This window comes from Cynara cardunculus (assembly GCF_001531365.2).
Source record: "Cynara cardunculus var. scolymus isolate 2C chromosome LG 16, CcrdV1, whole genome shotgun sequence".
NCBI classification, from domain to species: Eukaryota; Viridiplantae; Streptophyta; class Magnoliopsida; order Asterales; family Asteraceae; genus Cynara; species Cynara cardunculus.
In genome coordinates, this window is record NC_037543.1 from 57,264 (window position 1) to 72,163 (window position 14,900).

Genomic DNA, 14,900 nt, shown 5'->3' on the forward strand with positions numbered 1-14,900 from the left:
ATAGAGAGGGGGGAGACCCCTCCAGATCAAGAAAAAAACGCTAAAAGCCAAACAATAACGCGCTCGGGTGGGAGGCAAACCTCAACCACCAGAAAGAACCAAGGCACCCCGATGGGAAAGAAAAGATAGGAAGAGGGGAGAAGATAAAGAAAAAGAGAGAGAGGGGGGGGGGGAAGAAACCAACCACAAGGGAAGGGCCTAGCCGAGCCAAGACCAGAAAACAACAGAGGAAAGCACAAGAGCAAGAAAAGGGGCCTAAAAAAGGCACACCCTAGGGATGAAATGAGATGTTTATCCTGTATTTGATTGTGTTTATCTGCAGTTAGTTACACGAATTCAGATATGGGATGAAATCGGATAGGGATGAAATCGTTTAGGGATGAACATGTTTAAGAGTTTTAGCCAAATGTTTTATAATATAGTCTAGATATAGATTATTCATGTACAATTTTCTAAATGTTACGTTTGTTATAGTTTACAAAATGCATATATTGGAGATAGTTGTTATAAAATTGACAGAACCTGAAATGAATAAATACTAACATGTCCTTGCTATTATTATTTACGACTTAAGAATAAATAATATATGTAAAAAGATTGTAAAATTATTGCAAAAGGAGATGTTATGCATTTTGTATGTTTTTTCCTTTATATTTTTTATTTATGTTTATAATTTTGAAAAATGTAATGACATTCCAACTTTTTCATATTCACATTATGTATATACTTATTATCTACCTCAACCTATCAATCAATCATGTTCATCTTTCAAAATTCATATGGTAAACTAAATTATATTTAACCTCTAAAATTATATACCAAATCATAATAGCGGTAGAACGAAACGGTTAAATTGGACCACAAAATGACAGTTTGGTCTGACCGATTAGGTGTTTTGGGTCTCTTATGGACTTTAAACTCAAAAAAAACATAACACCACTCTCTCTCTCTCTCTACATACATACATATATATATATATATATATATATAACCAAAAGTTATTTTGAGAATTGATAAATATTTGAGAAGTAAAAAGTGATTTTAATACAATCAAGATATTAAATAGAAATGAAAATAATATAATATGAATTAAAATAATTTCAAATTAATTATATATATATATATATATACATATATTCAAAATTTTGGATTTGTTAAAACACATTTTCTAAAAAAAATCTACATCTTATGATTTTGAATAACCATTACATACAATATGAATAAAATTGGTCAATCTCACATATCCTAATTAATTAGTACTTTAAAAGAATATAAAATTAATAATTAAATCAAATATTATTAAAACCATTTTACATAATTTTATTATTTGTTAGACAAAATAGATATAACTTTAGTTTTTATGTAACTTACATATACATTATTAGAATTGTTATATTTGTTTTTTTGATAATCAAATATATTGAATAATAAATGAAAAAATAATATAAAACAATGATATGACTAAAAACATTTCTAAATAATTAATAGTTAATATTAATGTATAATGTATAATTAATAATTTTCAACTAATATTAGTTACAATTAATTAATTTCTAATCTTATTTACTAAAAAATTATTTTTATTGATATTTATTTATAACTAATAGAATAAATAATAATTAACATTAATGAGGATCATAGTTGAAAAAAGTGACAAAAAAAACTCTTTATAAACTACTCCAACTAGAGCTTCGATATATAAGTTACCTTATGTTCATCCGAATATGTATAAAAAAACAAGCTAACTTATAAGTTAGTTTATGTTCGCCGAACATGTCAATACATAAATATTCATCTAAATTTATGCTTTGCATATAAATTGTTGATTATTTGAATTATAAGTACATCGATGAAAATAAACTTTTCATAAGTTTTATTATAAAAACAAACAATAAAAACAATACCATGATGCATTGTAAAAGTAAAATTTGTTCTTTAGTAAATTACTAATTTTGTTTTTGTGGTTATATGAAAATTTGGATTAGGTCCTCCAAATGAAATAATTGCCTTTTGTCTTAACTTTAGTTCCATTAAGTCAATGTTCTTTTAGTCATTTTATACATTTTCATCTCCGGCAACAACGTCCACTTACACCTTTCCTTTCCTTCACATCTCTGGCCCTAAACAACAACAATAATCCTTCCCCCATCTCAAAATCCAACCCAATCAACCACTGCCTTTGTCTTCCTCAAGAGCTTCACAATTGGTGACCAACTTGTCTTTTTCCTAAAGAACTTCACCACCATAGCTAACCAAGGGCAACCTAAAACCCTCGTAAACCCTTCATCAAATTCCCAAAACCACAAAAAATTTAAGAAATGCTTCAAATATGGAACAAAGTTTATTTTGGGTTTTTTTTTCTCTTATTCAGCTCTGGTTTAGAGAGAAACCTACAACTCTTCAAAATTAATCGAAAAATAGAACCCAAATCAAAACCCATCCATGAATTTAGATCGAAGATTTCTCTGTTTTATTATGTTTTGATTTCTTTAGCTTTTCACAGTGGTAATGGTGATGTTTTGGAGTATTAGAGGTGGTGGTGTGGTTTTTGTTGGTTTCTAAGGGCGGTGAAAGGGTGTTGATTTCGGGAGGTAACAAAAAAGAGATGTTTGAGAAGAAGACCCATTTGATAAAGACGATATTGAATTATAATATAATATATTTAATTATATAATAACTTTAGTTTAATATATATTATTTACTTTTTATTTTCTTAAATAAAAAAGATAAAATGACTAAAATATAATTCACTTAATAACTTTAACTAAATAAAGTTAGATCAAAAGGACCTAACCCGCAATAAAATTGAAACTACAATGATAATGCCTCCATAATTTTAATATAACTATAGGGACCAAATCTGTAACTTACTCTTTGTTGTTCGATATCAAATCGAAACCAAGTCCAAAACCCTTTAGAATCCAGTAGAACCCCATTCAACGATGTCAACAACATCACCCCCAAATTCTGATTGCCGCATGTATGAAGCTAAATACCCGGAAGTTGACACGCCGGTGATGATCCAGGTCAAGGAAATCGGAGATGTTGCCACTCATGTGTCTCTCCTTGAATACAACAACATCGAAGGGATGATCCTGTTATCGGATCTATCTCGCCGCCGTATTCGAAGTGTTGGCAGCTTAATCAAAGTAGGCCGCATCGAGCCCGCTATGGTGCTTCGTGTTAATGCCGAGAAAGGGTATATTGATTTGAGTAAAAAGAGGTTATCGGAACAGGATGTCCAAGTTTGTGAGGAGAGGTATAGTAAGAGCAAGCTTGTGCACTCCATCATGCGCCATGTTTCCGAGACTAAGAATGTTGATCTTGAGGTAGCTTTTGAATTTTATGATGGATTAGTATTGAAAATTTAACTTGTGATCGATAAACACTTACGAGATTGCTAAGTCTATGCATATTAACTGGAGTAGTATATTTCCAAAATTTTATGCGGTTGTCTGGATTTGAAAAAGAAGAAGAAAGAAAGTGATGACACTACATACAAGTAGTTCTATTTGTAAGCCTAATGGTCTTCTAATTGCAGGTTGGATCTCATGGTTGAAAAATTTACCCGTATTCAGGGATCTTGAAAATTGGCATCTAGTTGGCTTTAGAACTATTAATTAGTTCTGTACGCAATGAACACTAAGAGCAAAGTCTAAAGACTTAAACTCAAGAAAGTTCGAGAGGCCTTGCTACACCAGGTTCACCTTTTTGAGTTTAGACCTTAGCTTGAAAGTACAAACACTAGAGACTTGACTCAAGAAGATCACCATACCAGCATAATAATTCACTTAAGTGTCAAACTAGTGTAGTTGCAGAACTTATATATAGCTCCCTACAAGTGCAAGACAATAACAGTAGATGTGCTTTAAACGCCTTATCTCTCTAACCCAACAGAAAATGTACTCTCTTCTAACAGCATCATGTAGAGATACTTGAGGCAAATTTGGAAGCTGGCCCATTTTTCAAGACAATTATTTTAATGTAACTCAGCTGATTTGTGATTTGATTTATGGTTGTGCCACTTGTGTGTATGATCACCAAAATATTAAAAAATTAAGCTTCATGCCTTCCCTTAAAGATCCCCCTTCAACACCCTGTAAGATTCTTTTTGTTGTGCTATGTTGTATTGAAACTAGCATGTATTATTAAATGAAACCAATATAATTAGCACCAGAGTTTTCCATAGCCACTTCCGTTACACACGATCTATTTAGCGTGTGGAGTCTCAAGGAATGAGATATTTGGAAGATGAAAGCCGTTAATTCTAAGAGAAAAAAGGAGCCGAGATATATAAGATTCTACACATACATGCTCTTTCTCTATCTGATTGCTCATAAGAGAAAAAGCGGTTACTTTCACCTTATATAACTCTTATTTTGATCCTTGCAAAGTTTTGCGGATGTATTACTTCCAGAATATGCTTACCCTAATGAAAATTCCATGTTTTTTCTCTTTCTTTCTCCCCTTTCATTTTGGGTTGTGTGAATATTCTTTGTCCTAGGCCTTGTTTTTGGACGTCCTTTGGAATCTTTTTCAGTTTCAAAAGTGATATTCATTGTCCCCTGATTCCTTCTTATACATTGAGTTGTTGTTGTTGCTGGCTGTATTTGATTAGCCTTATTTTGCTTTATCCCTCTCCATTTCCTGGTTGTTTTTGCTTATTTAACATTTATATGTTAGAAAAGCTTGTATAGATAGCCGTCCTAGCCAAAGAATTAGTGATTAGTATTGATCTGTAGGTCTTTTATTCTGCGTAGGGGTTTCTTATGAAATACAAAGTTATCTGTGACAGGATTTATACATCCATGTTGGCTGGCCTTTGTACCGAAAATATGGTCATGCATTTGAGGTTAGATCTTGTTGACTTGTGAAGCTTTGCTCTTTTCTGCAGTTATCTATATTGATGCTTTCTTTTCATGCTTTCAGGCATTCAAATCAATTGTTAATGATCCTGATTCTGTGCTTAAGTCACTCACTCGTGTTGTCAGAGAAATTGGTTCAGATGGAAAGGAGGTAATTATGCAARTTGAGGTGTTTTAACCATGCTGTTCATCGTAATTTCCCTTAGCATTCCCATTTTGTAGGTGGCAAAGGTGGTTCCTGCCATTTCAGAAGATGTAAAGAGGCTTTGGTAGGAATATCAGAAGATGGATGACGCCACAGCCGTTGAAAATTCGTGCTGATATTGAGATGAAATGTTTCCCATTTAATGGTGTCCTTCACATCAAGGTGCCACTCGTCTCATTCTTGTATCTACATATTTGTTCATTTTTTTGGAGTGGTTTGATTTATTTGTAGTAAAAATTTATATTAAAGAACGCAGAGTTTTGAAGACTTGTTTCTGTAACAGGAAGCTATGCGACGAGCTGAAGCGGTTGGCACCAAAGACTGCTTGGTGAAAATTAAATTGGTTGCTCCACCATCTTATGTTCTTAATACTCAGACTTTGGACAAGGTAACCCCACATAATAACATAAAAAAAATACTGACAAAAGTAATAAAGATGACAAAAGTAATAAAGATGACAAAAGTCTTATGGTTAATTTTGATATGAGAGTCGGTAATCGCATGTCAACCATTACAATGTATAGCAACTACCCTTGAGAGTACTCGTCATATCATCAAGAATGTGAAGCTATTTTTCTGTATGTTTCAGCTTCAAAAATATATTGCATTAATTTGTTCTTTTATTCTCACATCCAGCAAAATATTATTCAACATAATTTGCTAACCTCTTCCCAATCAAGGGCTTAGATATAAGATTCAACCCTTGAGGATCTTCAAGTGCTTCTATGGTCATAATTTTGGTTAGCCATGTGCAAGGACCATTTATTTAGTTATCTTGTAAAAAATTTCATCATCTCTGATGCATTTGATATTGCAATAGGTTTCTATTAGAGGTTGTTGATGGAACTTCCTGAATTTGTATAGGAACAAGGGATAAGAGTTCTTACTGAAGCAATTTCTGCTTGTGCTGCTGCAATAGAACGTCATAAAGGGAAACTGACCATAAAAGAGTCACCTCGAGCAGTAAGTATTAAATTTTCCTCCTTCCTCTCTCCAGTGCCATGACAACTATTATTGTAGGTTTTCACTGCTTGGAAGGTTTAATTCGTAATTARCATGTGACGTTATCTATTTGGCTTGCTTTAATACTAATGTGTAAAACATATTTAATCACACTACTACTAGAATTAGTTATTTGGTTGGCATATGTCCRTATCTCAGTCACTGTTTCAGGCCAAAAACTGAAGGTTTCTTTTTGATCCCATCATAGCAAGGGCAAGGTGGTGGTTTCATTGGCTTTTTGTTTCGAAACTAGGATTGATTAGCACAATATGATTAGAAAACATTTATATCAAAGATAAGTTTATATTGAAGTGAAGGATAAATATTACAAGGYGAAACGAGTATTTTAGGTGGGGTTGCATGGAACTGTTGATAGTAGGTTTAAGACCAATATTTGGGTTTGGTAGTTGATGCATGAATTGTTTGTGGCAGGTGAGTGAACGGGAGGACAAACTGCTTGCAGAACAGATGGCAAAACTTGGGCGTCAAAATGCAGAGGTTAGTGGTGATGAAGACAGTGAAGTGGAAGAAGATACAGGCATGGGGAGTTCRGTTGATTTGGATAGCACAAGTTCTGGCATTACAGAGTAGAGATATAGTTGAAGATTTTGGGTTTGTTATGTGGTGGTATTCTTTTCGTGTAAACCAGTGGCATCTGCTAAGTTTTGATCCAAAAAAATGATTTGGTTGGTATGTAGTTGCTATCAATTTTATTGGTACTTACCAATTGATATGATGATGATGATTTCTGGGTAATGACTTGTAAATAGGAAGATATTATTTGTAAAATGGGGCGGGCTAAGGATAGAAGGTGCAGCCCATTGACACTGAAAACAAAAGGCAGAGGCAGGTCATGCTCATATACATATAGTCTGTCTGAAATTAATATGGGGGATGATTAAGAAGAGCGAAAGCTAAAGGATGGAATTCCTCACCACTAGACCAGCATGCATCCATACATACATACATACATAATAATGTTAAATTTCTCAGGTGGCATGGTAATCTTTAAACTGTGGTTTGGTGGTCTTGAGGTTTTGTTGTTGAATTTGAGAATTTACTGACCCACCCATGAATAATGAATTTTAAAAAATACTTTTAAATAGATGATGGTAAAACCCAAATTGCTACATGTACATTTATTTATGTGCTTAAAAATGTAATTTTTGAAATTATAAAAAGGTTCGGTGGCATGAATTAAAGCAAGGATATGGCGATCATGATTACTTTTACATGTGGATGTTTTAATAATAACCTAGAGGAGGATTTGCGCAATGCAATAAAATGCGTCTCGATTGTAATATTCTATTTTATTATTTATCTCTGTCGATGTTATTATACGATTTTATGTGTTTTTAAGAAAGTAATAACGATTTTATTTTTAAATAAAATATAAATTTCAAGATATCATAACTTTTTTTAAAAAAATATATCAATGTTAATATCAAATCAACTATTTAAAATTTATCATTTTTTATGTAATTTTTTTAATTTATTTTTTTATTATAATTTAATAAGGAAATAATTTATTTTTGGTTTAATAATATAACATTTTATAAAGATAATAATTAAGTATTCTGTTAGAACTAAATAATTATCCTAATTACAGTTTATATTTTTATATTTAAAAAAATAACATGCTTATCTTGTATTTGATTATGTTTATCCGCAGTTAGTTACACAAATTCAGATATAGAGCTTTAACTACAATCTATTTGCAATCTTGAGTTTTAAGTAATATACATTAATAAACAGTATTTTATGCATAAAAAATGATTTTCAAGAGTTTTTATCAGATGCTTTAAAATATAATATAAATATACGTATTTTAAGATGATTATAAAAGTATTTATTATTTAATTGAAAAGTGAAAACATCTTTCATTTTTTATTTCTATTTTCTTTTCATTTTCATTTTATTTTTTAGGGTTATGGAGAGTGGATATGACGTAAGAAAGAAAGGAAACCAATTAACCAATAGAATTCAGTCCTTCATTTTCTCATTCATAAAAAGATTACAATGTTCATAAATATTGTTTCTTTCTTCATCTCCTGTTGCCATCCCTTGATAAAATTGGAAGAGAGAACTACCTCTCTCTCTCTCACACACACAATTTTACGTTTGACGATCTCATGAGATATAGGGAGGTGAAAGCTCATTTTTTTGATTAACCTGGATATCCAACCTATTATACGAGCCGACTAATCCTAGTACGACCACTTACTTTGCAGATAGTCCGGAATTATCGCATTTAAACCTTCGTGGCCACAAAGAGATTTTTATTCCTTTTTGGATTTGAACATGAGATATCCTGTTGCTTTTGACATTTTAAGTCAAACTCAAACCAATCAGACACTGCACTCGTAGTTATGAAAACTGATTTTTGAACTACTTATTTGTGTAAACTACTTGTTTCATAGTTCTTATCATTTTCTTTGTAATACTAGAATTAGGGTTTTATAAATCTTGCAAGTTGTAACCCATAAATCAGGTTACAAAATGTGTATACGTATATATGTGAAAGGGAAGCGCGTCCTTTTTGAAACAGCAGCAGCACCATTCCTATCTATTTTAAGACAAACACTACCCATTCACATCTCCACATCCTCCCGGAATATAAAAACCCTACAATCAAAATAAGAATCAGAATCAGATCACACACAAGATACAAAAAATGATAGAGGAAAGAAGAGGAGCGCCCTATGGAATACTACTCGCCGTGGTTGTCGTCGTCTTGATTGGGATCCCTATGTTCCTTGGTGACGGAGGCGAAGCCTTGACAGAGTTCATAGCAGAGCTGCTGAGCCCGTTAGGTCTCTTACTTCTTCCCATCATTCTCCTCTTAGTCATCCAATACCTCTCCTCCGATTCTGGATCTTTCGTCTCCAACATCTTCTCCACCGGCGAGCCAAACTCTATCCACCGTGCCAGCGGATCTCCCGTCGGTGTTGCACTTGTCCTCCTCCTCGTACTCTTCCTTCTCTACAATAAGTTCTCCATCTTCGGCGGTGATGAAGATTCGGATGAGTAGCCAACCCCAACTAGTTGGATCTGGTTTTGTTTTTGCTTTTTGTACCTGAAATAAATTAGTTTATACGTACGTATGTAAATGGGGTATATTGATGATTTGAAATGCATTGTTTGTTTACCTGTTTTTGTTTTTGTTTTTGTTTGTTTTGAATTTTGAAAAATAATGTATTTCATTTTTACCCCTGTCAAGATACTTGCATTATTCTCGCAAACTATTTTTCTAGAGGTAAAATAAATACAAAGATCTCTTTTTGAATCCATCTTCGTTGAGAAATTGTTTATTTTTTAGAATATTTTGGATAAATTTCATTTTATTAAAATGTGATTGATTTTAATAGCATTTCCAACATAATGTGCTCCAAATTTTATTTTATTAAAATGGTACTTTTGATATTTGTTGTGCATGTCCAATTAAATACAACTTTAGCTGTAAGCTATTTGCAATCATATAAGTTTAAATAGATTTAATTGATTCGAAAATGAAAATAGAATAAACGTTTAAATAGATTTACTATTACAAGTCAAATGGTGTTTGTTGGTTTGAAGAAGAAAAGTAATAACCCACCTTCTCAAATGTAATACCTCCAACTCCAACCTCAACCTCAAGAAATGAATATATAATGGACCACTCACATGTGCCCAGATCCCGTTTTTCAATTAAGATTCGTTTTGTTGTTCAGATTAGTTCCAAACCAATTCATTGTTGAATAAAATTAAAAGACAAAATACAAATTCATTGAAGCACATAATTAATAAACATTTACCCAACTCTACTAATTAAAACCCAATCTATACTTGGCCAAAACTTAGAATCATTGGTCTCCCGGCAGGCTTTTGATGATATCAGAATCACCTACAACAATTAATCATAATAAACCCAAATCAAATTCAACCATTCACATGTTAGATATAATAACTAAACTAAATACTCATAATTAATTACCTGCATCAATGATACTTAGGGATGACACACGGAAATACTTCCCAGATGCAGTTCCAAGATCCACATTGTCTAAACATAATAAATTCAGCAATTAATATTAGTTAAACCACCTTAAACTATTGCAATTTCAAGGAGCAAAAAAAGTAATTGTTTTTCTTTCCAACAACTAGACCTTAAATAACATTATACTTTTTACAAGATTTCAGCAGCAGGACTACTGGACTAGAGCCAGACAGAGATAATATAAATAGCAATGCTGCACTTACTTCCATTGTAATGGTGGACGCCAACCTTGGCAAGCATCGCATAGTACTCAATTTCTGATTTCCTTAAAGGCGGGCAATTGTTGGAAATGATTATCAGTTTACCTACAATTCACACAACAAATCAGAGATGTACATGCCAATGGCAATTTAAAAAAAAAAATTAAACTTCAATCCACCTTTTGAGTTCCTGAGAGACTCAAGCACGGTCTTGTAAGTTGTAACCAAGAGTGTATTTTCCACTCTTCATTACAAGAGCCAATCTATTGTTGATGCTTTCATGAGTCTTCTTCTGCATATGCATACAATAAACACATCACAACAATTAATTTATCAACAACATCACACTGCCACATATACACAATCACAATCATAGATGAGAGATGTACCGTCTTCTTTCCCGACACCATTGTAGGTCCACAAAGCAACTACAAATTTGACCTAAACATCAGATGCAAACAAGAATTTAAACCACTTCTATGATTACATAAGTAGTAATTCTCCCAACGGACGAGATAAAAACTTTCACGATTAAATTTAACACCAAGTCTCCTTGTATATGCAACTTGAGTTTTTTTTCCTCTTCCTTCAGAAGCTCAATCTGTATTTGTAAGTGAACATTATTCTATTGTAGCTTCTCGTCGACAAAACGTACGTAAATGAGGAAACCAGCTCACAAATAAGAGCGTGGCCGATAATGAACATGTTAAGATCGAGGAAGAAGTCAAGACAATTCAAATCAATCTTCGCCCGAGGTAAGTGTAACGATATCGCACGATCGAGCGTTGGTTTTAATCGCAAGTTTTAAATTAACGATAATACAACCACTCAACGTTGTTGTTAACGCGATGAACCGTCGTTTACTTTATATATATCAGATAAAGAACTTACCAGCAAGCGTGCAAGAGTTACTCCGGCGGGATTCAGTTGAAGGAGGAGGAAATGAAACCCTAATTCCGATGGGTGAGGAGCTACTTATACTCAAGTGAAGACAAGAGTGTGAGAGGCAAAAGCAAATTGGGCTAAAATGAGCTTCGTTTTGAAAATCAAATCTTTGAAGGCCCAAGCCGAATAAATGTTTTCAGGTTCAGATTGTACTTAAATCAAAGTTACATTTTGTTTATTAATTACTTACATAATCTATACTATATTATAGAGCGTTTGACAAAAATTATAAAAATTATTTTTTATGCATGAAGTACTGTTTATTCATGTATATTACTTAAAATTCAAGATTACAAGTAAATTGTTCATAAGTACAACTTATTAAAGCTTCATGTTTGAATTCATATAACTAACCGATGATAAACATAATCAAATAGAGGATAAAAATCTCATTTTGAAATATAAAAAATTTAAAATATAGTTATGATAATGATCAAAATCTAACAAAATAATTAATTATTATATTTATAAATAAAGTATAGTATTAAACCAAATATAAATTACTTTGAACCTAAATTGAATTATAATAAAAATTTGAACTAAAAGTTTATACAAAAAATAAGAAATTTTAAATAGTTAATTTGGTACTAATATCGATATATTTTTGTCAAAATTTTATGATATCTTCAAATTTATATTTTATTCAAAAATAAAAACATTATCGCATTTTCAAAATCACAAAGACCATATTATAACATCAATTGAGATAAAGAATAAAACGAAATATTAAAATCAAGATGGATCTCGCTGTATTGCGCGAGTACCTTCTAGTAATAAAAGTTAAGGGGTTGTTTGTTTACGTCTTAATAGTTCCATTAAACGATCGCTTCTGAATCGTGAAGAGGTGAATCATGTTTGATAAAAAAAAATCTATCTCTTAATGGTTCTAAAACCCTCTAAACAATTTTGTATCCTAGGTCTCCCTTAACCATTCAGCGCCCTAAATTCATTGTAAATAATTACCAAACAATTATATTTCATTTTGCACTTTATCATGAGAGTCTCTTAACCATTTTGACCACTTAATCATTTTGCACCAAATAATTTAGCAACCGCCAAACAGCCTCTAAATTTAGTACTATTTATTTTGCACTAAAATTTGAAGTTATTAGAAACAAGTGGTAAATGCTAAAGGAAAAATTTAAAGATGAGAAAAAAATGGATTTTTAGATTTTGAATATATTGGACAATCTTTTTGAAAAAAAAATTTCTTGAATTTTTAAACATTTATTATATACATCCTTTTACCTACAAACCGATCAAGGAATATGTACAAATTATCATAACAATAAAAAGAAATTAAAGCCCAACCCTTTACACCACTATGGTTGGGCTTATATTCTCCGGTTACTTTCTCCTCCTTCGCTAGCATTTTAGTAACATAAATCCTTTGTTGGATCCACTAATGACATGTCCATTTCCCCATCTAATGGATTAACTATCAACAATTACAACAAAATAAGAAAAATGAAAACTCCTAAACCTTCTTATTCCTCACCTACATCACATAAAACAAATTAAGGACTATGAAACCTAAAATTTCAACACTAACAGGTTCAATTTTAAAAAAATGAGACCCAACCAATTGGATAGAAACCATTGAACTCCAAGAGAAATCCCAAAAATCAAAAGCATATAGTAACAATATAATGTGCTGTTAATCTCCTCCTTCATGATTCATGACCATAAACATATTTAGCATTCAATAGCACAAGTCCTTCAAAGTCAAACATTGCAACAAGGTCCACATATACCAAGTAGATAGTGGTCGTGGAAGCTTTTCAAGATGAGTAAAATGAGGCATCACTAAGCAGTTTTAAAGACCCCGACCATGACAAAAAAACCAACAACAACAACGAATATGGGATAACAAATCTAAATCCAAAAATAATTTATAATGTTAAATGATAATCCAAAAGAAAGTCAAAATGTCTCGAAGGCCTGCCAAGGATCCGAAGACCAAACCACATCACGAGTACAGTTTGTTCCCAAAGGATGATCAGTCCGTTCGGGCATAAGTGAAGAAAGGGGTGCGAGCACAACACAAAAATCCTCTTCGTAGATTTAACCACAACCACATATTATTATCCCATAACGGTTCCTAGGATCGACCCATACGCCATCTATTCAACCAGTACATAATCAAGTTCACTTTTAAGAACTATATAAGTGAGAATGCCATGATCGTTTTAGCCACCATGAAAACATCTCAGTATCGGTGCCCCCAATATTGAGTCTATAATAAAATGGTTCACAATAGATGCAATCTAACAAGTAAAATGATCCAAACGATCCATGCTTCAAATAAAAATGTACATCATATTTCGAAAGGAAACAAAAGCTTAATAGCATTTAATGAGCACATTGAGAATGTAGAACCAATGTATTCGGATTAGAAAGCCTTATACAAATGGCTATCCCCATGTCAAGTGAGGTAGGATATCCATACCTTAACCGAATTTGATATTTAACGCACGATCAAACGAAATTCACGATCAAGTTTGACTTGCCCGCGTGCCTAACGAATGCATGAACGAGTTACTATTTTCAAGACATAAAAACCATAACATAATTATTTCAATAAAATTACTTATGTCTTAATGTACTTAAACAACGTAAACTTCAAGAAGGACATCCTGATACGAATTGAAAACTCAAACATAAAACTTAGCCTATGCTGTTTCGATCCAACCGTTTCCATCCCTCTTATTTTTAAACATTTTTATCTTACTTAGAGATCAATCCAGATTATATTGTCTAAATGAAAGTTGTAGTTTGGTATCATGAGAGTCTATTAGTTTTAGAATAATCTCATTTGAATAATCCATCTACTTTATATGAATTTTACAAAACAACAGATTGATCCCAAATACAGTGCAAACAACCTCAAAAACACACTGTTTCGAGCCACTTAGAGTCATAAATGGATTTTCGATCCCACATGAAAGTTGTAGTATACCGTAAGGTCTTTCTAACTGCAAAAAACAAGCTTATTCTGACTTAGAGTTTGTGAGTTATACACTGTCAAAGTATTGGACTTGAAGCTGTCCAAATTTCCGATTTCATATTTTTCACCAACTCACTTTTATGATCCCAACTTTAATGATTTGCAACATTTAAATGTTCCAAACATACCGTAACATTATAAACATTACAAAGACGCTTAATAATTATAATCCTAAGCTTGATCATACAATTTTGCTCGTCTAGACATTTAATCGAACACTTAATGTGCGGTTAATCTTATATACCCAATTTAACTATATTGAATCCATAATTTACCATTTTTCTTTCTATATCATTTTAGATAATTCGATCATTCCAAACATGTATTTAACCATAAATTGTAGATACTAATTCATATATAAATCATAAACACAATTATAAACCAACCTCAAATAGCGTAACATAAACACCCTAATAAAAACGAAAGAAACTTTATACTTTTAAGAAGGGTTCGAAGAGTAGATTCCGAATATATAGTTGTTACTTCAATTCCATTAGTAAATTAAGAGAATTTTAGAGAGAATATAGAGTTTTAATGAGAGAGTGACGAGAGAAAAATGAGGTGATTTCATGCAACGTGATTTACCTTATGATGTGTATGCGCATCCGCATGCGCATGTGCGCGCACCCCCCCCCCCCCC

The 14,900-nt window shown here is 32.2% G+C and overlaps 1 protein-coding gene and 2 pseudogenes across 1 annotated transcript; 2 read left to right on the forward strand and 1 right to left on the reverse strand.

Annotated features, from left to right (window-relative positions):
- Nucleotides 1-2,906: 2,906 nt before the first annotated feature.
- LOC112529866 lies at nt 2,907-6,828 on the forward strand (annotated as a pseudogene).
- Nucleotides 6,829-8,611: 1,783 nt separating this feature from the next.
- LOC112529716 lies at nt 8,612-9,228 on the forward strand. The gene has a single exon (XM_025141086.1). It carries the CDS (start codon nt 8,747-8,749, stop codon nt 9,101-9,103), a length of 357 nt encoding a protein of 118 aa, XP_024996854.1. The 5' UTR covers nt 8,612-8,746; the 3' UTR covers nt 9,104-9,228.
- A 532-nt stretch (nt 9,229-9,760) lies between these two features.
- LOC112529815 lies at nt 9,761-11,297 on the reverse strand (annotated as a pseudogene).
- Between the last annotated feature and the right edge of the window lie 3,603 nt (nt 11,298-14,900).

Coding starts and splice junctions, on each gene's coding strand:
- LOC112529716 (XM_025141086.1), top strand. CDS start 8,747: ATGATAGAGGAAAGAAGAGGAGCGCCCTATGGAATACTACTCGCCGTG.